Source organism: Culex quinquefasciatus, chromosome 3 (assembly GCF_015732765.1).
Source record: "Culex quinquefasciatus strain JHB chromosome 3, VPISU_Cqui_1.0_pri_paternal, whole genome shotgun sequence".
NCBI lineage: Eukaryota > Metazoa > Arthropoda > Insecta > Diptera > Culicidae > Culex > Culex quinquefasciatus.
This window is the reverse complement of record NC_051863.1, coordinates 132,565,705-132,591,476: the sequence shown is the minus strand read 5'-3', so window position 1 is coordinate 132,591,476 and position 25,772 is coordinate 132,565,705. Positions and strand designations below refer to the sequence as shown.

The following is a 25,772-nucleotide window of genomic DNA, read 5'->3' as shown; positions in this document are numbered from 1 at the left end:
GTTTGATCGCTTCACAGATATGTTCAAATCCTTTGTGATTTGCTTGGCACTCTCTGCTTGTCGGCTAGACTCACACAACATTTGAATTTTGCATGGTATTTATAATTTACTGTAAAATGTGTCACTGATATTATGTTAATAAAATAATGTAAAATGTAAATTTTAAGCAATCGGATCCTTTTTTAAAACACAACCACATAGTGCGGACGGTCTGTCTGAGCCAATCATATACTAGCCGATCAGAGTGAGAGGGAGAGCAGAATAGAGAGTATTCATTAGTGATCAGTAGTGATTGGTGTGGTAGTGACAAACGTTATAGGGATTCGTTAGAGCAGGTTTGCGTCGCATCCGATTTGTGCTCGCAAGTGAAGTGGATGATTTTCAGCAATCAGGACCCATTGCAGTAAATCTCCAAAAAGCCCAAAACTTTTATGTGATAAATATCAAACTCGTCGTAAGAAAGTTGCCAATAAGGCCTCTGGTGATCTGCTTAAAAAGTTCCATTTATGAAAAAAAAAAAATATATGCGGATGAACAAAAAAAAAAGATCCAAATTCAGGTCTAGAGCCCTCATTTGCGATATACTTTCGGGCAAACATGTGCATTATGAATCCGACTAGTTTTTTGTTGTTCTATCAATTAAGTATTAATTACATTTTTTTTAAATAAAGAACACTTGTTGTTTAACTCTTGTTTATGGCTCTCGGCAACCCAAAATTTTATAAAATAGTGGCTGATTAAAAAATTTCGTACATCATTATTATCTAGATATTTTATTTAAGAATAATTCTACATTTTTAATACTATTTTTAACAACTTACAGCTGTATCCAACCTTTTGGAAAAACTAGCTAGCTAGGTATGATTTTAAAATATATTTTTTTTGCAATTTCATTTTGAAAATACTTACTTATCTTGACATTCTATAGCAGGCCTGCCCAATGTCCGGCCCGCGGGCCGGATTCTTCCCGTGAAGCTATTTCATCCGGCCCGCGACGGCTTTTCAAAATAGTTCTATGACGGGCTCTTAAGGCTGTTCATGAATTATTAAATAAATAAATCTATTGACTGAATTAAATAAAATAAGCTTAAGATCAAATTTTAACATAGTATAACAACACTCTTCATGTTTGAATTTAATTCTTATAATTTCTGTATTGATATTTTTAAATTGTTGAAAATTGTGCTAGAAAACAAAATAATCCATTTCGTAAAGTTGTGAAATTTATGAAAAAACTTGGATTGTTGTCTAAAAATGTACAAAAAGACACTAAATTTAAATTCCTGTTTACTTTTTTCAACTTTTTTAAAATATAAGATCCGGCCACTGCTTCAGATCAAATTTTCCGGTGATAATTTCATCATATTCGTGTTTCTGAGACAATCTCACAATAGAAACATGCACAAAAATGTTCATTTTCATCCATTTTAACCCTTGAAAAAATGAAAGTTAAATAAATGAAAGTTACCGGAAAATTTTACAACCAAAAAATTCACTAAAAGTAAAAGTGTCTATTTCATATGTTAAACTGCCTTACCCAAAGCCACTAGCGTGCACAGGGTGGGGCAACTTCCCCACCATCCTCAGAAATTTGTTCTAAATTTGGTCAGGGGGTGTCCACAAATGACGTATTTTTCAATACGTCCATATTATTGCCCCACCTTCCTCAAAGAACTGGACACGCTAGTGCCCAAAGCGTTCTCAGTCCCAGATGTCCCCTACAAGCTGAAGGTCGAAACGAGTTGATATCTGGATGGAACACTTCTTTATTTGAGTTTGAAAATTATGCTATTTTTTCAATAACCAATAACTCCCTTTAGATTAAACTAATTGGGATGCTCTACCCTGCATTTTGTTGCATTTTTGAAGCCCTTTCAGATGCATTTTGAATTTTGAAATTTTATTGAATTTTGCCCAAGTTACAGCCTTTTTAATATTTTTGACGTTTTTGAACCTTCAAACTTGGTGTCCCGATTTGCCCCACTTCCCGTTGACCTAGAGTGCTCATATTTTGGCCAGATGCTAGTTTTATATGTACCAACAACCCCTAAAAATTTCAACCAGATTGGTGAGGTCTATGCGAGATGGGTATGCTTTGCTCGTAGACTCGCTCTTAAATTTGTAACTTTTTAAGGAACCATTTTTCTACATCCGTACCGGATTTTTTCAAATTAAAAACTCATCAAGAACGCACTCTGTCATGTCACGCCGGCATCATTAAGCTCTTTTGATTAAACCCTACGCACAACACACACACACAACTCGCGCTGTCCAATATTTCATGAATGAAAACGACCCAAATCCGGTCCGGTCAGTTCAGCGGCTTTGTTTGTGTTTTCCACGCGCAAAAAGTGTGTGTCCTTGACTGCGCCGCGTCTCGACGCAGTGCAAGAAGCTCTATAGGCAAAGAACACGATTCCGAGTGAACAACTCCCGAAACGACACATCTTGGAAACTTTGAGGAGCGGCTGTGAGAAGAGATTTGAACAACAAAGAGAACTCCCAGCGTCAAAAACCGGCACATTTCGAGTGTGGGTTTGGCTGGCAAAGGTGGCAAAACTCGTTTGAAACTTCAAATTACGCGTCGAGAAGTTTCTTTGTAGAAATGAACTGTTTTTAACAAGAAATTCTTTTTAGTTCAAGAGTTCTTCATAATTGGCTTGCTTTCAAAATAGTTTTGCTAGAATTGGTTCTGACAATTTTTTTGTTCCTTTTTTATTTTTTTTTAAAACCAATATAAAATACAACATGTTAACAACAGTTAATCATACTCCAAAGAACTGCCCTCCACCAGCTCCCGTAAAGCCATTACGACGCCGGTGGCCATAAAAAGACAATTTTGCTGTAATATTTCAACTCGATCTTGTTGCACAACCGGAAGTTTGCGTTGCGTGCGTGTCACCACGCATCGTCTCTGCAACAAAAGACGCGTGCACGCTGAATAAATCTTATTTTTTTTCGATTTGAAGAAGGTCGTCGCGTCGTGTGTGCGTCACACACTCGCGAGGGATTGACGACAACATTTTTGGTTTTTTTTTGCTTGCCACCACGACAGAACACGATTCTCAACTCTTTGCGCCGCTGACTGAGATCGAACATTTTTTAATATTCATCGGGGTTTCTTATAAGGTTTCGGGCCGGTGTTTACATCGCGGTCGAAGACGGCGGAGACTTTTTTCTTCTTGTGGGTTTGTTTGCTTCACAGGCGCGACTTGTTTTATGTTTGTTTTGATTTTGTGTTCGCCGTGTGGTTTGGTTTGGCTGTGTGGTGAGACGACAGCTTGTGAATGTATTTTGAACTGTTAGTATTAGTGAGGTGGAATTCATTCACACAGATAAGGATTCTTATAGGAAATACACTTGCAAGTTTCCATGTGGAGGTTTTATAGCAAAGTATACGACTAAGTTCAAGATTCGAATGACTTTACCTTTAATTCAGAATTTGTGATTATAAAGAATGATTTTCATTAGCAATTTATGAGTCGATTTGTTTGAGTAACTACTTAGATTTTCAAAAGATTTTTTTTTAACTATATATTTTGCTTTTTTGTTTTCATTAAAAATATTTGAAATTCATAACACTGACCAACAAAATTTCTGCGCAGGCTCAACTTGAGGGGAAGCATGGAGTTTGGGGTCCCCAGCAACACGTGCATTTTGAATTTTTCAAAAATATTTGGTCGGGACCGAATGGTTTTTCTCCAAAGTTTGTATGGAGAATTAGGGCGGTTCATCGCTGTTGCATACAACTAAAAAAAATGCATGCAATTTGTAGGAGAACCGAACAGCACTAATTCTCCATACACATATTTTTGAAAAATTCAAAGTGTACGTGTTTCTGGGGACCCCAAACTTCATGCTTCCCCTCGAGTTGAGCCTGCGCAGCCATTTTTGTCAATTTTTGTTGGTCAGTGTAATTGTAAGATTGGAAGCTATCTTAAATTTATCTAGACAGGCAAAGAAACTACTTATGCTTAAATTCATCCCCTTTCAACATTTTCTTTAAAAAAATATTGGACAAAAAAGGATACAGAGATTTAAAAATAGCAATTTTAAGGAATAAACTTTTACAATTGGTTTTAAACTATTTTGAATACATTTTGCTACTTTATTAATGATTATTATTTGCCTTTTCAAAAGTGATTTTTTTTTTCGGAATTGCAAAAAAATGTATGTAAACTCGTTGCAAAACTTGAATTTTCACCACTCTTTGGATAATATGTGTAACAAATATTTTGTCGCTGGCGTGCTTTCTTGCGACACGTCTGCTCTAAAAAGATAGGCAGTAGTTTAGGCAAAGTTTACAAAAATTACATTTTCCAATTTTTGAATGTTTTATTATTGGTTTTGATATTATTCCAAAACAGCATCAACATAGTTTACATTCACTTTTCGTCATAGTTAGCCAATTTGAAGTTATGTCGAGGAAACCTTGGTGCCCTTTTTTTCAATTTATAAACTATTTTCTTAGGCAAGACAAAATAATTTAATTTCTTTACCTCACTTTTTTTAAATGTTAAATAGAAAATTGATTGGAATCAATACAAAAATGAATGAATTTGATTTATTTTTACATTGAATGATAGTTTATCAACATTTTGTTTTATTTTCAATTGGTTTTTTTGTGCAATATTTCTTTTGGATGAAACTTAAAGTGCCGAAAATCGCAATTTTTTTGATCAAATAAAATTAAAATTTTACTTATCTGCAGAAAGATTGATTGTATCAAATATTGAGCCAGTGCAAACAAAAATATTCAAGTTTTGGTCTTCATCCCAATTCAAATTTTCATCTTAAAAACTATTACACTTGATGTTCAACTATTAAGAATACATTGCAAAAAATTGAAATTCAAAAATAAACGGTATAAAATGTATTTATGTAAATAAATAGTATACAATCAATTGCACTTTATTCAATGAAATTTGACCAGCGCAGTGACAGAAACTTAAAATAAAATTTGTACTATCCTTATCAATGTTTAAATCATGTTTGTGTTAAAAAAAATCACACTCTTTCTTTTTTTTGTGAAGTATTTTCCATTGAAATATATTTATAAAAAATAAAGGCAATGTTTTAATTTTATTGTAGAATTATTGGTACCGTCATCAAGGGTGACGGCATTTTTGTATGACCCAATCTCACCCTCCAGACCCTATTTCACCCCTGATGACGGTAGTTAAATTCATTATATTTTAGTTTATACCTGTAATCGTTATTTTTGAATATTATTATTTTTTTCCGGAAAATGTTTATTTTTTATTTTTTGTTGACTGATAATTTTTTTTAATTATGTGCCTAAGCATACTTAAGATTAAAAAAAACTATGTTTATGTATTTAAAAATTCTTCTATGTTGAATGCTCAGATGTTTTTTTTATTTTGTAAAAACATTTTAAGTAGATTTTTGTCTCATTAATTCTTGAACGGCTTGTTAGAAAAAATAATTTGGAAAATGCTTTTTATAAATCATTTAGATACTGGTTGAAAGTATAGATAAAATATGAGATCTTAATTACCATCAACTGGGGTGAATCGGACTCAAATCTGCACAAAGACAGCAGTTTTAGAGTGCTTGAAGGCTTCTGATTTGGACATTTCTGTACTAACTTTGTTATGAGTGTAATCTTGGAAAAACCAATAAAAATATCAAAATATTGTGCAAAAACTTATTCAAATGAAGCTTAAATTTGTGATATTATTGTTAACAAAGATAGCTCATTTTTCGGAGTTTAATGACACTTTGTACGACCGCGAAGGATTTAAAATGAATTTTTAAATCAATTAAAAAAAATAACTTCGCGGCCCTTCTTGACAGAAAAGGTTCCAGCTCGTTCCAAGGGGACCATAATTGATCCATCGAAAAAAAAAATGTTTTGTTGTCAATTTATTTTTTTGCATTAAAATAAAAAAAAAGTGATAAGAAATGGTTTTTAATAGTCAGGACCCGGTGCCTGCGATTCCCGTTACAGTTTATATGGATTTCCAATAAGAATGTAACAGAAAAATCAGGAATCGGGTCCAGACTGTTAATCGCGTTTTATACCGTTGTACATAAACATTTAGGACCCTTTTGATTCATAAAAAAAAATTATAGCAAATAGTTTAAGTAATGTTGATTCAACTTCTTAGGAAGTTAAATAAAGTTTTGAGGATAAATAAAAACTGTTAATTTTAAACAAAATATCTTGGTTGAGTTATATTTTATAAGTTAAAGTTTGTATCGCCATTCATAGATTTATCAGACGATCGCAATACTTCCGCTGCCACTTCAAAGAATAAATCCAACAAGATTTTATGGCACACCGTCGGCAAAGCAGACTTTATTTTTCTTTCTATTTTCAACGCCGAACCTCGCCGTTCGCGGCTTCTCGTCAGCACAGTCAACTGTAGCCGGCTCGAACACAGCAAAAAGAACAAAAAAGACAGATTACCAGACGGGGCTGCTGCTGTTTGTCGAATACAACGTCATAAAATGTGTGTGTGTTTTTTTTGTTTTTCTACATCAGTCTCAGTATAACATTTTTGCGATAATCACCGAGGAAGATCTACCCCTCACGCGTGATTTTGAGTTCATCATTGTAGAAAAGTTGATTGGTCAATTGTAAAGTATGAGTTTACAACGGGATTCGAACAGTGGTCATCGGGAGTGCCAAGCGAACGGCGTTCCCATTCAACCATCTGCACACTAATGAGTAGATGATGCTAAGAGTTGATGTAATTTTGACTCTTGGATTATAACACAGTTTTACAAAACAATAGGTTACTACTGTCAGCATTGTGGAAATCATGGAGTACGTGGAGCTTAGTCCTCGTACCCACTCAGAATTGAACCCTTCCAAAGGATTTAGTCTTGCTCATCATTCAATAGTAACACACACACTGTCGGTGGTGCCGGGATTCGAACCATCGACTTCTCTCGTTAGTTCACGGGAGAAGGCCGTGCGCCTTTGCCAAGTTGGCAAATTGGCACAACTGTGACTTACCTCACGTCGCGGAAACAGGAACTGCGACCGGAGGGTCGCTACCGATGGTCCGGATCGGTTGATGACCATTTCGTTGTTGTTGTTGGTCGAAGAAGTTGTTAAAGTTGAAGGCACCTGTGTGTTTCGCAGTTGTTGGTAAATTGTGTAATTTACGACAGAAGAAAAGGTTGGCTTTTTCTCTCTCTCTCATTCCAGGGATGGAACTTTCCGATGACTTTTATTTTTTAACTTGGGCAGATTTGCACACTATGGGATAATTTCTTGTGGCAATTAGAGGGGCTCAAGGGATTGGCGTTAAGTTACGAAAGCAGTTGCATTGAACACAATATTGCACAGGAATTCAAAGAGACGCAAGACGTGCTTCGGTAAAAAGGAAAGGGTGCACGCCTTAAAATCCAAAAAGAAAGGAAAGGAATATCGTATAGATAAGCGACAGTTGTGGGACCTGCCAGGTAGAGGAAGTGATTTTATGGATGTGCGTTCCCCGTTCGAAGTGAATGGGTTAAGGGGCCATAAATTATTCCGTTGGATGGATAATGGATGGTCGAAAGGTCTTGCATATAGTGTGGGAGAGAATTGGGTTTGGCACACTTTGTGGCGACAGGATGTGCGCAATTCCTGTGTAGAAATGGTTGCATCTTAATTGCGTAAAAGGTAAAAGTAGTGATTTTCTGTTTTCTAAAACGTCAGGTTGTTCAGAAAGTCGGCTTATTACCGTTCTTATTTTTTCTATTTCATCTATGGTTTATAAAAAAAAGTAAATACAGTGCCATCCCGTTTTTGGCAAAACGATTTTTTCAAACATTTCTGCTTGCCAAAAATCAACGTAAAATTTAAAAATTAAAATTGTTCATTACTGTGTGAAGTTTAGGAATGGTTTTCGATCAACAATTTAGAAGAAAAATAAAGTTAGTTTCATTCATCAGTCATTTTTGACGAGAGGAAATGTTTCAAAAAGTCTTTTCCTGTTCTTGGGAGGAACGCAATGTAAATTACGATAAAAATGTTTTTTTTATCAATTTTTTGATATTTAAAATGCATTTCTATAAAGTTTTTTTTTAATCATGTTTTTTTGTTTAACCCATAATATTACTAAATTAGTGGCATAATTTGTAAAGGGAGCGCGTGGTCGTAAAAAATATTCGGAGTGAAAAGTGATTTTTTTCGTGTGCCTTTTGTCGTGAATTGTGTGTGTCGCTTGCGGGCGTCGGGGCAACGTGCTTGCTTGACAGGATCGATCGTGTTTTATGTGTGCTATTTCTTTCTAGCAATGATAATATCAGTCCTTCCTTTATCATCGTTGATTGGAGGGCACGCCGCCGGTTGAGTTTGTCGTAGTAATTGTGTTCCAAAGTAACAGGGTATTAATTGTGTTTCCAACTTTAGTCGATTGCGGGAGGTGAGGCCACGCGCTTGCCTTACTGAATTATTTGTGTCTTTTTAGTTGAGTAATTGGTGTTTTTGTTGTGCTTTTGTAAACTTAATTAATTGTTTTGTGATTTTCAAAGCCCTTCCCATATCATCGTTGATCGGAAGGCACGGCGTCGGGTGGATTGTGTTTAAATTTTTCGAATAAGGTTTTATTTTTTTGCGGTGAAAAACCCATTTCTACATAAAGATCGAAAGACGCACTGACAATTTGGATCGTCGAGTGGAGCAAAATAACTGTGTGTGAGTGATTGTCTGTGTTAACCAGAAAGACCTTCCCATAGCATCGTTGCTCGAAAGGCTCGCCGACGGGTCTGTTATGAAAGTCCTCCCCATAGCGTCGTAGCTCGAGTGGCATCGAAAAGCCAATACCCTATCCTACTAACCCAAAAAAAAATTATCACGTGACGCTTGAAGGAGATGCTGTGGACTCAACGGTCTCAAGCGGTATCAACAAGTATATAACGAAAAACTATGTGCTTGATGAGTCTGCAACTTCAACTATCGGACTAACATTCCTCCCTTTCGTTGAACTACAGGCTTCTTGGGAGGGCGCCGGTATTGACTAATAAAGTAGGGATCTTCAGAGGTTAAACAGTGAACGGATGGTTGGCTCCCACTGATCATTTTTGATTCATTGTTTAACTTCAATAACGGAGTAGCAGCTCATTGGCAGTCAACCATGCTCATGCTCATGCTCAAGCCACAATATTACTAGATTAGTCAGCATAGGAAGCCCAGATTTTAAGTTAAAATAAGTTTGAAGTAATTTTCCATATTTCCCAGACTATGTTTTAATGCATTTTTATATTATTTCAAAAGCTTATGAAATAATTGAATAGAAGAAGGTTCCAAAATTTCGCCTATCAATTATTTTTTGATTTTTTTATTTGCATTAAGCTTTGTAGGGGCCTTCCCTATGACATAAGAAATCATTTTGTCATTGGTTAAAGTTTTCATACCAATAAAAAAAACACTTAAATTTTAGTTACAAATTTGGATTTAAAATCAAAGTGTACTTTACGCCTGAAATTTAATTTTTGTGGAAATTTAGCAATTTTGCGTTTTTTTTGCCTTCCTCACCTGAAGTAAGGCTATAATCCTGCTCGGAAAATGAACTTCGTTCAGAAACGTCGTAGACCCACCTTCATGTATACCTATCGATTCAGAATCAAAAACTGAACAAATGTCTGTGTGTTTGTGTGAGTGTATGTGTGTGTGTATGTGTGCGACCAAAATTCTTACTCAGTTTTCTCAGCACTGGCTGAACCGATTTAGGTCAAACCGAGTCTAATACTCGGCTTAGGGTCCCATACGTCGTTATTGAATTGTTTGAAGTTTCGATAAGGAGTTCAAAAGTTATGTATAAAAATGTGTTTTCACAAATATCCGAATCTCACTTAAATGTGTGTAAACTATGTCCGGATATATCAAACAACCCATCGTTGGTTAGGTAATCGAAAGACCTTTCCAATGAGTCCAAAACATTGATGATCTGGCAACCCTGTCTCATGTTTTGACCACTTAAGTGATATTTTTGTACCATTTTAAAGCCAGATCTCACTTAAATGTATGTATTTACATCCGACCCATCGTTGGTTAGGTAATCGAAAGACCTTTCAAACGAGTTCAAAACATTGATAATCTGGCAACCCTGTCTTGAGTTGTTACCACTTAAGTGATATTTATGTATCTTTTTGAAGCCGGATCTCACATAAATACATGTAAACTATGTCCGGATCTATCAACCGACCCATTGTGGGTAAGGTAATTGAAAGACCTTAACAATTAGTCCAAAACATCGATGTTCTGGCAACCCTGTCTCAAGTTATGACCACTTCAGTGATATATCCCAGCATGTACCCCACTGTTTGTAAAGAGTGAGGAAGGCACCAACCACATAGGTGGATTAAGTTGGTTTTTTTTTCAAAAGTTGTTCAAGTTCAAACATTTTTTTTTCGAATAGTTCAGAAAATTTCCTATAATTTTGTCTAAGAAATTTTGAAGATTTGACCTCTGGTTGCTGAGGTACATACAGTTACAAATATGAAAAAAAGGCAAAACATTATTAATGGACCAATGTGACTACTAACTACTACTACTAAACAAGACTAACCTAACTTAAAAGTCATCCTTAGCCCTTTTCAAATGTAAGTTTTGAGACATTCTGTAAATTTTGTAGGAAGTTTTCTGAACCTTTAAAAAAAGTGTTCAAGCTTGGGCAACCACGAGACTTATCGAAAAAAAAACGAAAAATTGCTTAATTTGTCCAAAAATCTGGGTCACGATTTTTTTTCCAAAGTATTCAAAAAGTCATGTTTTTTTTCAAAAATTGGCAACACTATTAAAACAATTTTTAAAGCAGATAAAAAAATACAAAAAATTACAAATTTTTGAAATATGAAAAACTAGGCAGGTCAAAAACCATCAAACTGAACAATATAATTGTAATTGTAATTTTAACTTATTTGGTAACGATATCCTGTTAGTTTACACTTTGTATCAGGGCACGGAATTGGGTCCTAAAATTAAGCCTAGATTGCTGATATTATTGTTTACAACGATAAAGCTTATTTTCTGAGTACAATGACCCTTTGTTCAACCACAAAGAGTTTAAAATGGATTTCTAAATCAATTTTGAAAAATTAACCTCGCGGTCCTTCTTGACAGAAAAGTTCCTACTTGACAGCTCTTTCAAAGGCGACCATAGTTGATCCATCGATAAAAGGTTGTCTTGTCAACTTTTTTTTGCATAAAAATAACAAAAAAGTGATCAGAACTGGTTTTTAAGCGTGTTTTTTACCGTTGTACACAAAAATTTACATAGGGCTTTAGGACCCTATTGCATTTAAATACACTTAAAATAAAAGAAGAAAATAATCGTAAAACAAGAGGAGTAAAGTTTGTTGACGTCCTGAACAAGTCATATTTTTTAACGGGCAGAAGAGAGTTTATAACACTTAACTCCCAAGCTCGAGAAAAAAGAAGAATTTGTATGAAAATTCCCCCTTTTTCTCGAGCTTCGGAATTTAGGTGATAATGAATTTTCCAACGTTAATTGGAATTTCTATACATTTCAGCTCATACAAAAATTGGGAACTATTGGATATTTCGAAGGTTATTTTGTAGCTTTTTTTCCTTCAGTTGTTTAACTCAATCAATAGCAACAAACTGTATTTAAATATAATAAACTGTTAATTAAAATTGCTATGCACATTATTTGCAGTATTTTTTATTCTGATTAAAATGTAAATATATTTCGAAAGGAATAAAAAAATACAGCAAATAATATCAACAACAATTTCTCCCAATTAAGGCTATTCTTACTGTAAACACCCTTGACCAAAAAAGGAAAAACTGACGCAAATCACAACACCCAACGCTTGTTATTTAAGATTCTTTACAAGAACCAGCTCCCATTGGGGATGGGCCTCTCAGCAAACAGGAAAAAGGCAAAAAATAACATTTTTATCAACAAAACATTCCAAAAACATCTCCTCGTCGAAACCCCACAAGAAGCACGCAAAGGCAAATTTGCGTGTAAATGTTTGCACTGATTTTTTCCCAGAATTCGATGCCTTGCTGCCGCTGTTGTTGTTGTTGTTACTGTTTACCAGCGAAATTCTGTTCTGTTTTCTGCGGCCACAACCGGCAAATCTGGGCCGCACCACAACGAGCCGGGAATTTCCCGCCGATTGTAGGTCTGCTCGATCGTCTCAGCTCAGAGACTCTTGAAACTCTCTGGCGTGCCATATCGGATACCGGTATTTATGGGGCGAATGGTTTCTTACTGGTTTGTTGTAATGACGCACGAGCATGGGAGTTTTATTAGCACTTGTGAGTTTTTTGCCTTCTTGCGACTGATCGTCATGAGGAAAAAAAAATCTAACTCGGCTCAAGGATGTAGTTTATTTGGAAATTATGATTGAATCAAAATTTGCATTAAAAAAAGTGTTTCAAAACTATTTTGTATCATATTATTGAAGACTTTATAAAACAATGAATGCATATACGGTCTGATTGTGCTTTTTTGACACACCCTGCAATTGCGACAAGTTGTCAAAGAGAATTTCTTGTCAGAGGTCGTCTTGTCACATGTGACTGTCCGACTACTGTATGTACTGTTCTCGCAATCATCACCCCAAACAGATAACTCCTTCTAATCGCTCCAGCATGGTTGATAAACGACCGAAAGTTCGAGTTTCTCCCTTTCCATTCTACAAGACAAATTCCTCCATCAAAAGCACAACAATCGAGTGACTGTCAGTTGAAAGAAAACCGGTTCCTCGGACATCAAGCAAGAACCAAAGTGATGGTCACTCTCTCGCGGTCAAGATCCTGATAAAGAAATTCCTTTCCCTCTCAGGAGGCGGCGTGCACCTGCAGCACGGTTTATTGACTTGTGTGCAAAAGCAAAAGTCAAAGTGACATAAAGTGAATAAGAGAGATGACAATAGGACAAAAGTCCATTAGCGTAATTCTTTGCGCCAGGGGTTTTGTTTTGACTGCGGCGACGACCAGGCTGAATGATTATTGCCATGGTAATTAGCGAACCATTTGCTAGCAAAAGGAAAGTCATGCTAAAGTTCCAGTCACGAGAGAGAAGGAGCGAGAGAGAGAGAGCACCAACTTTCTTGGAATTGTGGCAAATGTCACGATTGCACATGCGCCATTTTTCGCGTTCCTGGAGCATCTCGCGTAACATGCCGCCATTATTATCACTTACTTAAATTAACACTTTATAGTAGGCCTGGGGATTAAACTGTCGTTTTTATGCTCCGGAAATTCTTCGTTTGCTTCCAGAGATGATAGTAACTTATTTCCTTCGAAATTCTTCACTGAACATTAATAAATCTCACATCTATTTCAATTGGCCACATTGGCTCACTTCCAAAAACTTTGTTTCACTTGAAATTGATCCCATTCACTTTATTAGCACTCTTGAAAGATGAAATTTTACTCTTCTTTGATTGAATCTCGCCTCTTTTGAAAATTTACCTTGAATCATATGAATATCACAAATCCGAATAAATTATAACAAAATCGCGAGAGAAATCCTTTTTTTTTCGAATATCTTATCGTAACGCGTCGTGAAAGTTTCTGAATAATATTTCAACTTTAAAAAAACTTTCAAACTTTTAAGGTTCGAGATTTTCGCGTCCGTTGCGGTCGGCGTTCGTTGAGTAACTGACTGAGCCGTCCGTCCCTTGGGTTATCATCAAAGAGCTGAGTTCCCCCTTCGAGTTGGTGTGGAGGACAACCAATACTTGGGCAGACCGGCTTCAGTCAGAAGGAGGCAGAGCAGTCATAAAAGTGTATAAAGGAGCAATCATACAAGAATAGCGAAAGTGAAATTTAGTATTTGCGAAGTTTGTTAGTGAGAGAAAGAGTCACTCACGTTGGATGATTTTGAGCGAAATGAAACATGTGTAATATTAAGATCTTTTAAAATAACACGAAATCTATTTTTTTAACTCGATTTTGATACAATTTTAATAATTTTGTTTTATAACTTTTATGTTTTGATATTTTTTAGGGGACATCAAATGCCAACTTTTCATAAATTTCCAGGTTGTGCAAAAAATCTTTGAAAAAATATTTTTGAAAAACTGAGAAAATTCTCTATATTTTGCTTTTTTGAACTTTTTGATACGAAACTTAGTTGCTGAGATATTGCCATGCAAAGGTTTAAAAACAGAAAAATTGATATTTCTAAGTCTCACTCAAACAACCCACCATTTTCTTACGTCGATATCTCAGCAACTTATGGTCCGATGGACAATGTTTAAATACGAAACTATCGTGAAATTTTCCGATCTTTTCGAAAACAATATTTCCAAACATTTTAAATCAAGACTAACATTTCAATAGGCCAAACATTCGATATTTCGCCCTTTTATTAGTTCTGATTTTTTTTTAATATATCGTTTTCGAAAAGATCGGAAAATTTCACGAATGTTTCGTATTTTAACATTGTAAATCGGGCCATTAGGTGCTGAGATATCGACATTACAAAATGGTGGGTTGTTTGGGTGAGACTAAGAAAACATCAATTTTCCTGTTTTTAAACCTTTGCATGTCAATACCTCAGCAACTAAGGGTCGTATCAACAAAGTTCAAAAAAGCAAAATATAGAGAATATTCTCAGCCTTTCAAAAATATATTTTTTTTAAAGTGGGCAAATATGTGCACACATTTAAAAAAATGAAAAAATGCGACAATTTCCTAAAAATGGCTTTAACTTGAAAACGGTGCACTTTATCAAAATTTCACTGAAGTACTTTTTGATTGCACATTCGATTTTACATCAAAACATAATTTAGAAAAATTTTTACGACCGATATTTCGATTTTTTGAAAAAACAGTACTGATTAAAAAAATCATAACTCGGTCAAAGATTTTTTGCACAACCTGGAAATTTCTGAAAAGTTGGCATTTGATGTCGTTTGAAAAAAGTGTTTTTTTGCAAATCAAGTTTTAGTGACAAAAAGTTAAATTAAAAATCACAATTTTTTTTTACTGCGTATCATTTTTTTTCTCCTTATCTATACCTACAACTTTGCACAAGACACCAAATCAACAAAAAAAATCCTTCAAAAGATACAGATTTTTTTAATTTTCATACATCATTTTTGTATGGACAGCTGCCAAATTTGTATGGAAAATTATATGAACGAACTAATGATGCAAAATGACTTTTTTGGGCATACCAAAGGCACCAAAAAAGTTTCAGCCGGAGTAAAAAAAACAAAAAAAAAAATTCAATAAAAGACCGATTTTGTAGAGAACTGCTCAAAAATCTACAGTTTTTTAAAGGTCCTATAAGCTATGGAGATATTTTTTAATCTTGGATAAATATTTAATATTCTTAATTTTTTTTCCGGATTCATATTCGGTTGCTCTGGAAGGTACTCTACAACTTTCCCGAAGAGAGTATGGTACTAACTTGCTCCTGAAAGAAGAGTCCTCCTCCTTTTTTGAGTCAAAACTCGTCAAAAACGTGATTTTCGAGCAAAAAACACGTTTTAGAAGAGTTTTGAACACGTTGTATCTTTTTAAAGGAGCAAGTTAGTACCATACTATCTTCGGGAAAGTTGTAGAGCACATTCCAGAGCAACCAAATATGAATCCGGTTTTAATATAGCGTGAAACGTGGATTTAAAAAAAATCAAAATAAAAAAAAGGGTTTCCCTATACAAATTAATATGGAAAATTGAATCGCTTTGCGCAAAGTGGGGACTTAACCAATCGTTCTCAAACTTTGCGGAGTTGTTTAGGACCCCAAAAGGAACTGAAAAGTTGATGTGCCCACTAAATTTGAACAACTTTATTTTTTTCCATACAACCATATTACACCCTATTGGTTCATATGTCCATTGAAAAAAAGGTTGCCTTTTAAAAGTGACAAACAGAGATTCATAACACAACAAAACTTTTATTATTATTTTTTTGATAGACATGTGGTCTGAATGAATATTACGTATTTGTTAAAATGTTCCCATATAAATAATAGTTTAAACAAGTTTTCATAAGTGTGACATATGAATGAAAACCCCTTTTCCATCGTGAGTTCCATCTGTCTGTAAAAATCTTGTCAGTATGTTCCTATAATAAGCCGGTTCTTCGTTCATCTTTCAATGGATGATTCTCAAAATCTGAATGAACTCAACCAAGATCTGCCATAATGTGAGTGAGTGATCATCAGTATGATCGTATCCGTAAACGATGTTCTCTCTCTCAGCGACGTTAAGCCGTGGTCACACTATCCGGCGATTTCATAACCTCTGTGTTTGTTATGTCTCTGTGACTTGTCCGGCCGGATAATGCTTTCCTCATGCTGCTTATGCTGATCTTGGAGCCCCTTGTGCGTGGGTTTTTTCGAGAGCGTGGGATTTCCTTCAACACCCACGTGTTCTGGTGGCGCTTTCAAGGGTCGTCTGAGGTGGAGAAGCTACTACTGTTGCGGTTGATCATGATCGTGCAAACTTTGCTGAATGATCTGTTTTGAAATTGTTGTAATCAAGAAGTTATTCCATGAGATAAATCATCTAAATGGAATTTTATCGCTCGGCATTTTTTGCGTTCAACAAACAGGTAATATTTACCTTTCACGCGAATAGTGCTATAATTCAAGTTCAGCTGAGCCAATTTATTCACCAGTACTTACATCTTACCGACCGTTGATGAGAAAGAGTGAAACAGGTAACTCACAACTACACCGGCCATAGCAGTACCTGCCCTCTAACAGCACAAACACAACACTTCAGAGCCGGTTGGTGGAGGATCGACCGTCGGTGAGTGTGTTTACAGAGAGAGAGTGTTCGAGGAGCGGTTGCGTTGAATCTTCCTTGTTTGGGTGTCCGCGGCTTAGCGGCTCTGCTCTCCATTTGGTTGCTGCGAATTCTTGGAAATTAAGCTTACTCATGGGGGGCTTCGCGGCTGAGCTCAAATTGTGATACGGCCTTACGCGGTCACATGCGGGTAGCGGGGAGATGCCACGCGACACTTGATTCAATCTGCGGTGGATGGCCGGGGTCTCCGGTGTGATCCAATTAGATTAAAATTTATACCTATTAGCGGTTGCTTAACAGGTTGGATCTGCCAGCTGCGCTGTAGAGTGATTCAGGTTGCTATCAGAGAGGTACAGTCCAGACTCCATCATCCGAAACCTCGATGATCTGATGTTTCGATTATACGAATGTTTTTTTGGAACTTCGGATAATCGAATCATAGACAAAATGTTTGCTCTTTATATTCATACTTTTTTTTAATTCATAGCTTTTAACATTAAATTCAAGTTTGGCTGGGATTGGCGATTGTTTACGCACAAATTTACTGCAAATTTGATTTATGCTTAAAGATTTTTTTTTATTTGATGCAGTCCAGACTCAATTATCTGAAGCTTCAATCATCCGAAGTTGCGATTATCTGAATTCGATTATCAGAAGGTTTGAATCTGATAATCGAATCACGGACAATCATTTTTTCGTTTTTTTTTCATTTGAGAAGGGCGTATGTTATTAAGATATTTTTGTATTTCGTAATTTAAAAATTACTGTATCTCGAAGCCGTTGCATTGTATCAAAAACTGGTCAAGGACAAACGGGATTTCTGAAAAAAAAATTCGGAAAGAAAAATACACGCCACTTCTATGAGATTTTACGAATTTTAATGTTTAAAAGATCAATTTTAAGGTGATGTTATGATTTTTTTCGCTAAATTTGTTTTAGGCAATAAACTAACATTTTGTAGAAAGACTCATTAAAAATGTAGGATGGGTGGTCCCATACACTTTTCCCTTGAAAATTAGACATTTTAGGGATTTTTCAGCGTTTGTAGTGCTAGATCTCCCCTTTCGAATCTTTTTTACCTTAAAATGGGCGTAATTTTTTACCCTTAAGTCCAAATTTACTTGTTAGAAGATAAAAATGTTCGTTTTGCAGAGCTCTTAAAGTGCTCGGAATAACACTTTTCTCTAAAACATAACCCATAATTGCTATGCTAAAAAAACTGATTTTTGAAGGTTTGCTCAGATGCTTTCTCTAAATTTGATCGTAGCAGGCGTAGATTGCGAGATAAAATTTTGGTGTTTTCGACAAAGTTGATTGAATTGGCAAACCCAACAACTTTTTACAAAACTAAAAAAAACAAAAATATTCCTGAAAAGTTAGAATTTCAAAATCACCCTAATCGTGAACCACACTAATTTTGAACCAAGCCAAAAGATGCCCTTATCTATTTGCAACAACTCTTCTGAAGACACCAAAGCTCCAAAACTTCAACATTTTTCGGAAAATCCATTTTACACTTAATTTTTCGTTGTGGACCAAGTTGTGACCACTGTGCAATGTGATTGATTCGTTTTTTTTAAATGTCATAGTGTCATAGTGTAATAGTATGCCAGAGGATTGAAAAAATAATGTTTGGAACCTTTTGGGTAATAAAAAGCTTTTAAATGCAATACTCTAAATTTAGCAATGTTTTAAGCTCGAATTTGTATCCGGGCAATCTGTTGCTGTATTTTCATGACAAATTGTACAAAAAAAAAATTATTCTGTCGTTTTCAGGTTTCTAGCTTGGATTTTGGGATATTTCAAAGAATGCTTGAAATCTGGTAAATTTGGGTTGGATTTTTTTTATTAGAGGTCAAATATGTAATTTAGAGTCTCTTGGGGCACATCCATAAGAAATTTTATGGGTATGAACATGAACTCATCGATATCCATCGACTATTCTGAAGAAAAATCCTACAAAATCAAAAAAAATCTACAAAAAAAAGTTGCTCTAGACCCCCTGACGAAATATTTCGCCGGACCCCGCAAAATGTCGGGAAAGAGCCATTCTTTCATGGTGCCAAATATTAGACTTGCCGAATTTTTGCCTTCCTCACCTTACTGAGGAAAGGCTATAAAATCACTCAGAAAACGAACTTCTTAGTTTAACCTCATAGACCCACCTTCATGTATACATATCGACTCAGAATCAAATTCTGAGCAAATGTCTGTGTGTGTGGTGGGATGTTGATCAAAAAAATTTGCATGAGCATGAGCATGAGCATGAGAGATCACCCATGGTTGCCCCTCCGTTGCTGAACAGAACCGTAATATCCTTTCAGCACTACTGATTATAGGCTTCGACGATCTAGTGGTGTTTCCCTTATCAACAGCATGTATGAATGCGCTGAAAAGATAAAACACCATGATTGCTAAAGCTAGATCAGTTGCGAATAGGTAACAGTCATTGGCCACCAACGGCGCCCGCCATGTCAGTTTGTAGACCTCGATTTTAAGGGACGGGAATGTTAGTTAGCGCAGGTTGCTACTAGGGCAGCTGATTTACTCTGTGCTTACACCCCACGAGCGCCAGGAACCTGAAAACTTGTTAGTAGGATAGGGTGTTTGGTCAGGATTCATCATAGAAGATGATGATGCGACCCAAAATCATAGTGTTTGTTGAAAGGTATTATATTTTATTCTCAAGGCAAACAATCGGATGCTGCGGATGAGACATTTCCCGTTTAACTGTTGTTAAATTTTTAATGAAATGGTTTCATCTTAGACAGCCGGCTGTGGAAAGATAAAGCCAAATAATGTTTATTTAAAGAATGAAGTGTTAAACGCAATGCTGCAATGCTAGCGTATTCTGATTCTTAATTATATAACCATTTAATTCATAAATTTGTTACGGAAACGACGCTACGAACTCAACCATCAAATGCCTTCCGATCTTCTTTCTGTTAACTAGATGAGGTATTGATTATCGTTGCCTCTCGAGCTACGATGCTATGGAGAGGGCTTAACACATAAACAACCGACGTCGAGCCCTCCGAGCTACGGAGCTATGGGAAGGTCTTTTCAACACAAAAAAAAGACTCGCACACCACACAACGTTCTGAATGAATCAAAATATTATTTTACGCGGTAAAACTAACGAACTCAACCATCAAATTGCCTTCCAACCAGCGATGATGAAGAAAGGGCACTTTGCACACAAACACAACCATCCGCTTGCACTGACGGAACATTACGCACAAACAGCCACACAAAAGAGACGAAAATTATCGCGAAAAAACAGGACTGCGCGTCCCTAGAAGCACTGCACTTCAATTCTGAGCAAATGTCTGTGTGTGTGGTGGGATGTTGATCAAAAAAATTTGCACTGGATTATCTCGGCACTGGCTGAACCGATTTGGACTGTTTTGGTTTCATTCGATCCGTCTTGGGGTCCCATAAGTCGCTATTGAAAATTATAAAGTTTAGTTAAGTTCTTCAAAAGTTATGCTAAAAAAACGATTTTAGCAAAAGTCCGGAAGATTGTAAAAAGGGTGGTTTTTGTACGATACCCCATCATTTTATACATTTTTAGAAAGGTATTCAGAAGACCTTTCCAACGAGTTCAAAAGATTGAAGGTCTGACAACCCTATCAAAAGTTATAAGCACTTAAGTATTATTTACGCACTTTTTGGAGGCCGGATCTCTGATATTTTGATGAAAACGTTGTCCGGATCTATCATGCGACCTATCGTTGGATAGGTATTCAAAAGACCTCACTACAACAATGCGGTGTACCAGCTCGAGAGTATCCAAAGAAGGTTCGTCAGATACGCCTTGAGATTACTGCCTTGGAGAGATCCCCATCAGCTGCCGCCCTACGAAGACCGCTGCCAGCTCATGCATCTGGATACCCTCCAGCTGCGTCGTGATCTGGCCCGTGCATTGACTGTGTCAGACGTATTGACAGACAGAATTGACTGCCCTTCTCTCCGAGAAAAGATCAGCTTGACCGCACCTGCCCGCCAGCTACGTCACACGCCAATCATGCAGATTCCTTTCCGCCGTACCAATTACAGTGCCAACGGAGCTATCGTCGGACTTAAGCGGGCCTTCAATAAAGTGTCCAATGTTTTTGATGTCAGTTTGTCCCGTGATGTGTTAAAATCTAAGTTTTTATCAGTGTTAAGACGACTGTTTTAGTTTTAGTTTTAGTATTAAGTTCATTTGGGCAACAAGTGCCTGTTGAGAAATAAACAACAACAACGAGCTCAATAGACTGCAGATCTGACAACCCTATCAAAAGCTATAAGCACTTAAGTGTTATTTATGAACTTTTTAGAGGCCGGATCTCAGATATTTTGATGAAAACATTGTCCGGATCTATCATGCGACTTGTCGTTGGATAGGTAATCAAAAAACCTTTTCAATAAGTTCAATAGATTGCAGATCTGACAACCCTATCTAAATGTGAGGAAGGCACCAACCACCTAAGGGTGGATTAAGTAACGTTTTTATCTTAAGTTTGTTCTAGGAAACACACCGTGATTAGACATGGACAAAAACCATCGCAAAATGGTCAAAACTCCTATTTTTTCAACATTTCCATTTTTAAAGGATTGGACTTAGGCTATAAGTCAATATGGAGACTTTGATGTAAGATTGTCTGGAGAATCGATTCCCACTATCTGTTTTTGAAAAGGGTTGACGTTCAGACCACTTTTTCAAAAGAAAATAGTTTTAGTAAATGATTTTTGAAATTTTTAGGATCCTAATTTGAGCTAGAATTGCTCTAAAACAAATGGCAGTACAGATGGGTTGCAATCATAACTTTTAGAAAATTCTATATTTTGAAGAAATATTTGTTTTGCGGAAAAAAAACTTTTTGAGGTACTAAACAACAAAAATTCACAAAAACTCAAAATATTTTTGAATTAATTAGAACATGTTAAAAATAATTATAAATGCAGAGGAATGCACTTTTAATTGTATTCAGCTGATTGCACTTAAAATTACATAGAAATTTTGATGTTTTTTTGGAAAATATTTGTTTTGCCCCCTATTATTTTGGACCATTTTTTAAAGGGGAATTCGTAAATTTCTCAATGTTATTGCTGCTTTATATTTATGGTGGATTTTTTTTAAAAATATATCCACATTATTTTTTGAAATATATTGCAATTTCGGAACAGTTGTAATCATACATTTACGATTTTTAAAAATGAAGTGCACTAAACCGCTTTTAAAAAACTATATTGTTGTTTCAGATTCAACAAATTAACATTTTAATTGCTTCTTATTACGTCAGCCAACTTGGAATTTCGGAGGTCAGGTGACACCACGTCATGAATATCGATCGAATGTTGCCGACTCTTGGTCATTGAGAAACTTTCAAGTTTCGCACCTTTCAATCGACGAGCTTCATTGAGAAACTTTGAAAAGGAACAAAACGCGAGATGCCCAAGATGAATCATCAGTTCAAACGCAGTCTCAAAGATCCCAGCACTGGAGAGAAACAAAAGCCTGTTTAATAAAATCCATGTCACATTTGATTGATCGCTTTCCAAGGATGGATTATAATTATTTTGGGTTGTCTCTTTTGGGCGAATAAAAGAGAAACTGGTTTGGGTGGTGTGTGTGTGTCTTTTGAAACTTGACCGAAAAATTCACAGAAATTTATTTATTTGCCTGCAAATCTGGTGAAAGGTGACTATTAGCGAGGTGATGTCGATTAATCGTGGGTATTTTGTCCAGCAGGAGTAGTTTCTTGCAATATTGTGTAATATTCGGGGACGGGATCGATGAGTATTTTTTTTGTAACATTGCGAAATGAATTGAAAATTTTCTTAATGGCTTCATGCATAAAATAAAAAAATGAAACGCATTACGAATTTTTAATGGCAAATATTGTGGTAGACGTTCAACAAGCAACACTGTTTTTTTTACGTTCTATTCGGTTAGCCGACCGCTTTACAGTTTGTCTACTCTATAAAATTGTTCTATTTTTAGCGTTTATGTGCGATAGGATAACTTTTTGATGTACAACATCGTGTTTCTGTTGGCAGTAGTCTATTTTCCAAGTTTGTGTTTCATTACACGTGCACAAACATTTGGCAGTTTTTAGATGCTATAACAGCGTTTCTCAACTGGTGGGGGAATTTGGGCATTCTTGGGGGGGAATGAGGATGCAAAAGAAATTCAATGTCTTTAACGTGTTTTCAAAAATTTAATCATTTTCTGATACTTTTTTAAGTAATCCTTCATGTTTTCATATGAATCAGAAAATTTTGATCAGTACTTAAAATTATTTGAAATCTGGATTATTTTTGTAGTTTTTCCATCATGATCATGTTTTTTGTTGTTGTGCTCTTTCTATGATTAACAAAGACTTTTTTAATTCCTAAAGATATAGGAATTTTTTTTTTGCGTTCAGCTTTTTTTATTTAAATACTTATGTCTGTAATTTTTTTTAAACAAAACTTTTTCAATTATTTTTGACTAAATCAAACAAATTGAAAAGAACAAAAGTAGTTCAGTTTATTTCGCAATAACAAATTCAAAATTTTTGTATGATTCATTTACTCATGATTTTAAAACATCAATCTTTTATTATTAATTATTAAGGCCGATGCAATTATTTTTGGAGGTTAATGTCCCTCGACTCTGACCAAAGTCAAGGGGGGGGGGGGGGGTCAAAAAAATAAAAAAAACTTTAAAAATTGAATTTACGAGCCATGGTTTCAACATTTGAATGAACAAAGTGTTTAAAAATGCATTATACACCTGTCCAGTTGTTTTGCAAAATACCTCCTTTGCAGTGCTGTACATTGGAATTTCATAAAAATTAAAAATACTTTTGATCCAGGCCAAACATGCTAAATATGATTATCAATGCAGAAAAATGCGTTTTAGATTGTTTTAAGTTGATTTGACTTCTAATTTCATTAAAATTTTGAAGATTTTTGAAAAAAAAAATGTTTTGCCCCCTGATTTTTCGGACCAATTTTGAAGCGGGGGGCGACATAAACTTTGAAAAATATTTGCAACGGCCTAAATACAAAATTATGTTAATTATTCTATTTTACCAAAAAATAGTTAAAAATAAGAGGGGGTGAAGGTCTTTAGAATAAGCCAAGGGGGGAATGCAACGTAAAAGGTTGAGAACCACTGTGCTATAAGTTCAAATTTCATTGTATGTTATATTTACAAGTTTGAAGTTTTCAAACAAATAGAATCGAATCACGTTGCAATCATATTTTGAAGAAGAATCATCGTTCCAGGTTTTGTTTTCATGATGTCATTTGCGCCACTTGTACAAAATGACATAATGTCGTTCAGATTGTAATCGCTCACTTTATCAGCCACCTCACCAACGACGCGATAGCCCAGTTTGCGAACGTAGTAAATGTGGAGGCATCACTTTCCTCGAAATTCATTCACAAAAGTCATCAACCTAAAAAGCAGTGCAACGTAATGTAAGGTGACTCCCCCTTCCGCGTGGTTTGGCTCAGTAGGAAAAATTAGATCATTTCCATGTTGATTTTGAGCAATCATCTAGACGCAAGATAACGTTTATAACATCCTTCAGGAAGTAATCCCAAGTGTGCGAAACCACTTTGTAGATAATTTTCTCTTAGAACAATTATACTGTCATTATTCACGCGGGGCTGAAGTGAGTTTGCAAGCCGGGCTTCAAGGAAAAATACAATAACAATAACATTGCGACTTTTTCTATGAATGAATGACACCGCGGCGATGGCGTCGCGACGTTTGCGACTGTGCTGACTGACTGGTTAATATGGTTCGCGTGACTTGACTGTCGCGCGGTTATTTTTACTCGAAACAAGCACGTTCATTACGGATCGGCTTGGCGCCACTTATTTAGCGGCGGGTTAGTAAGGCTGATGGTAATTATTTATTTTATTTATTTATTTATTTATTCATGTAACGTAAGATAAAATCTTTTTAATTGTTACAATTTGTGTGCTTGCGTGATTCAATAAAACTATTTTACACAGTGATAGGTTCTCTTAAACTAATTAATTATTCGTGTTGTTAAGGTAGGTGAGCAAATCATGTTTGAAAGTATATTTAGATATAACGAGTTTAATACTGGTTGGTAAGCTGTTCCAATTTACAATGCCTCTAGCAAAGAATGATTGACTGTAGTAAAAGGAGTTATGATTTGGAATAACGTAACTTTGGGTTCTTGTGTTACGAAAGGGAATCAATTTTTCATAAAGATAATGGGGTAATCTTGATCTAATGATTCTATGAAGAAGAACGCAAGAACGATATTTACAGAATTTTGAGAAATTGCATCCAATAAGATTCGCTTGTAGGTGGGAGACTCGAGAATATCTATTCAAGTTGTAAACATATCGAACGCACGCATTTAATGCAATACGAAGTCTGTCCAACGAAGCGCCCAGTGCGTTAGAATATATGAAATCGGAATATATAAAGTGCGGGAAGATCAACGTTTTGAAAAGTTTTAATTTAATAGCTGTATCTAAATGTTTAGTTCTCATGTTTAATTGTTTCAGAGCTATGTAAATTTTTCGACACTGGGAATTAATTTGAGCATCCCATGCCAAGTTATTTTTAAAGATGACACCAAGGTTGTTCGCTTCAACTACAAAGTTTATCACTATTCCATTCATTTTTATAATGGGTGTTTCGGGTGTTTCCCTTTGATTGTGAATTAACAAAGCTTTCGTTTTTGAAGGATTAATGGGAAGTAGATTAGATATCGACCAATTTATCACTTGTTCTAGGTCGTAGTTTATATTTTCGCACACTACACTCATGTTTAAATTTGGAGCTACACAGTAATAAATTTGTACATCGTCAGCAAATAAATGCACTGAACAGTGACGCAATACAAGTGGTAAATCATTGATAAAGAGAGAGAATAAAAGGGGACCTAGTATGGAACCTTGAGGAACCCCAGATTCACAGAGTATAAAAGGTGAAAAAGTGCTATTGGAGAAAACAGACTGATACCTATCTTTTAAGTAACTTTCAATTAACTTTGCGGCTGAGTCAGAAAAATTGTAACGAGAAATTAATTTATTGATTAGTCTAG

At 35.6% G+C, this 25,772-nt stretch overlaps 1 protein-coding gene across 3 annotated transcripts in view; it reads right to left on the bottom strand.

Moving 5' to 3' along the window:
- Positions 1-25,772, bottom strand: part of LOC6036544 (NAD(+) hydrolase sarm1) — a 143,536-nt gene that overhangs the window by 73,048 nt on the left and 44,716 nt on the right. Inside the window, exons 1-2 of one of the 3 annotated variants that reach the window (XM_038265866.1) lie at positions 13,140-13,385; positions 6,986-7,099 (exon numbers count right to left, since the gene is read on the bottom strand). The exons of the other annotated variants lie outside the window; for them this stretch is intronic. Coding sequence (XP_038121794.1) covers positions 6,986-7,054 — 69 coding nt within the window. The 5' untranslated portion in view covers positions 7,055-7,099; positions 13,140-13,385. Of the gene's footprint in view, positions 1-6,985; positions 7,100-13,139; positions 13,386-25,772 lie in introns of those variants that run through there. 3 annotated transcript variants of the gene reach the window in all.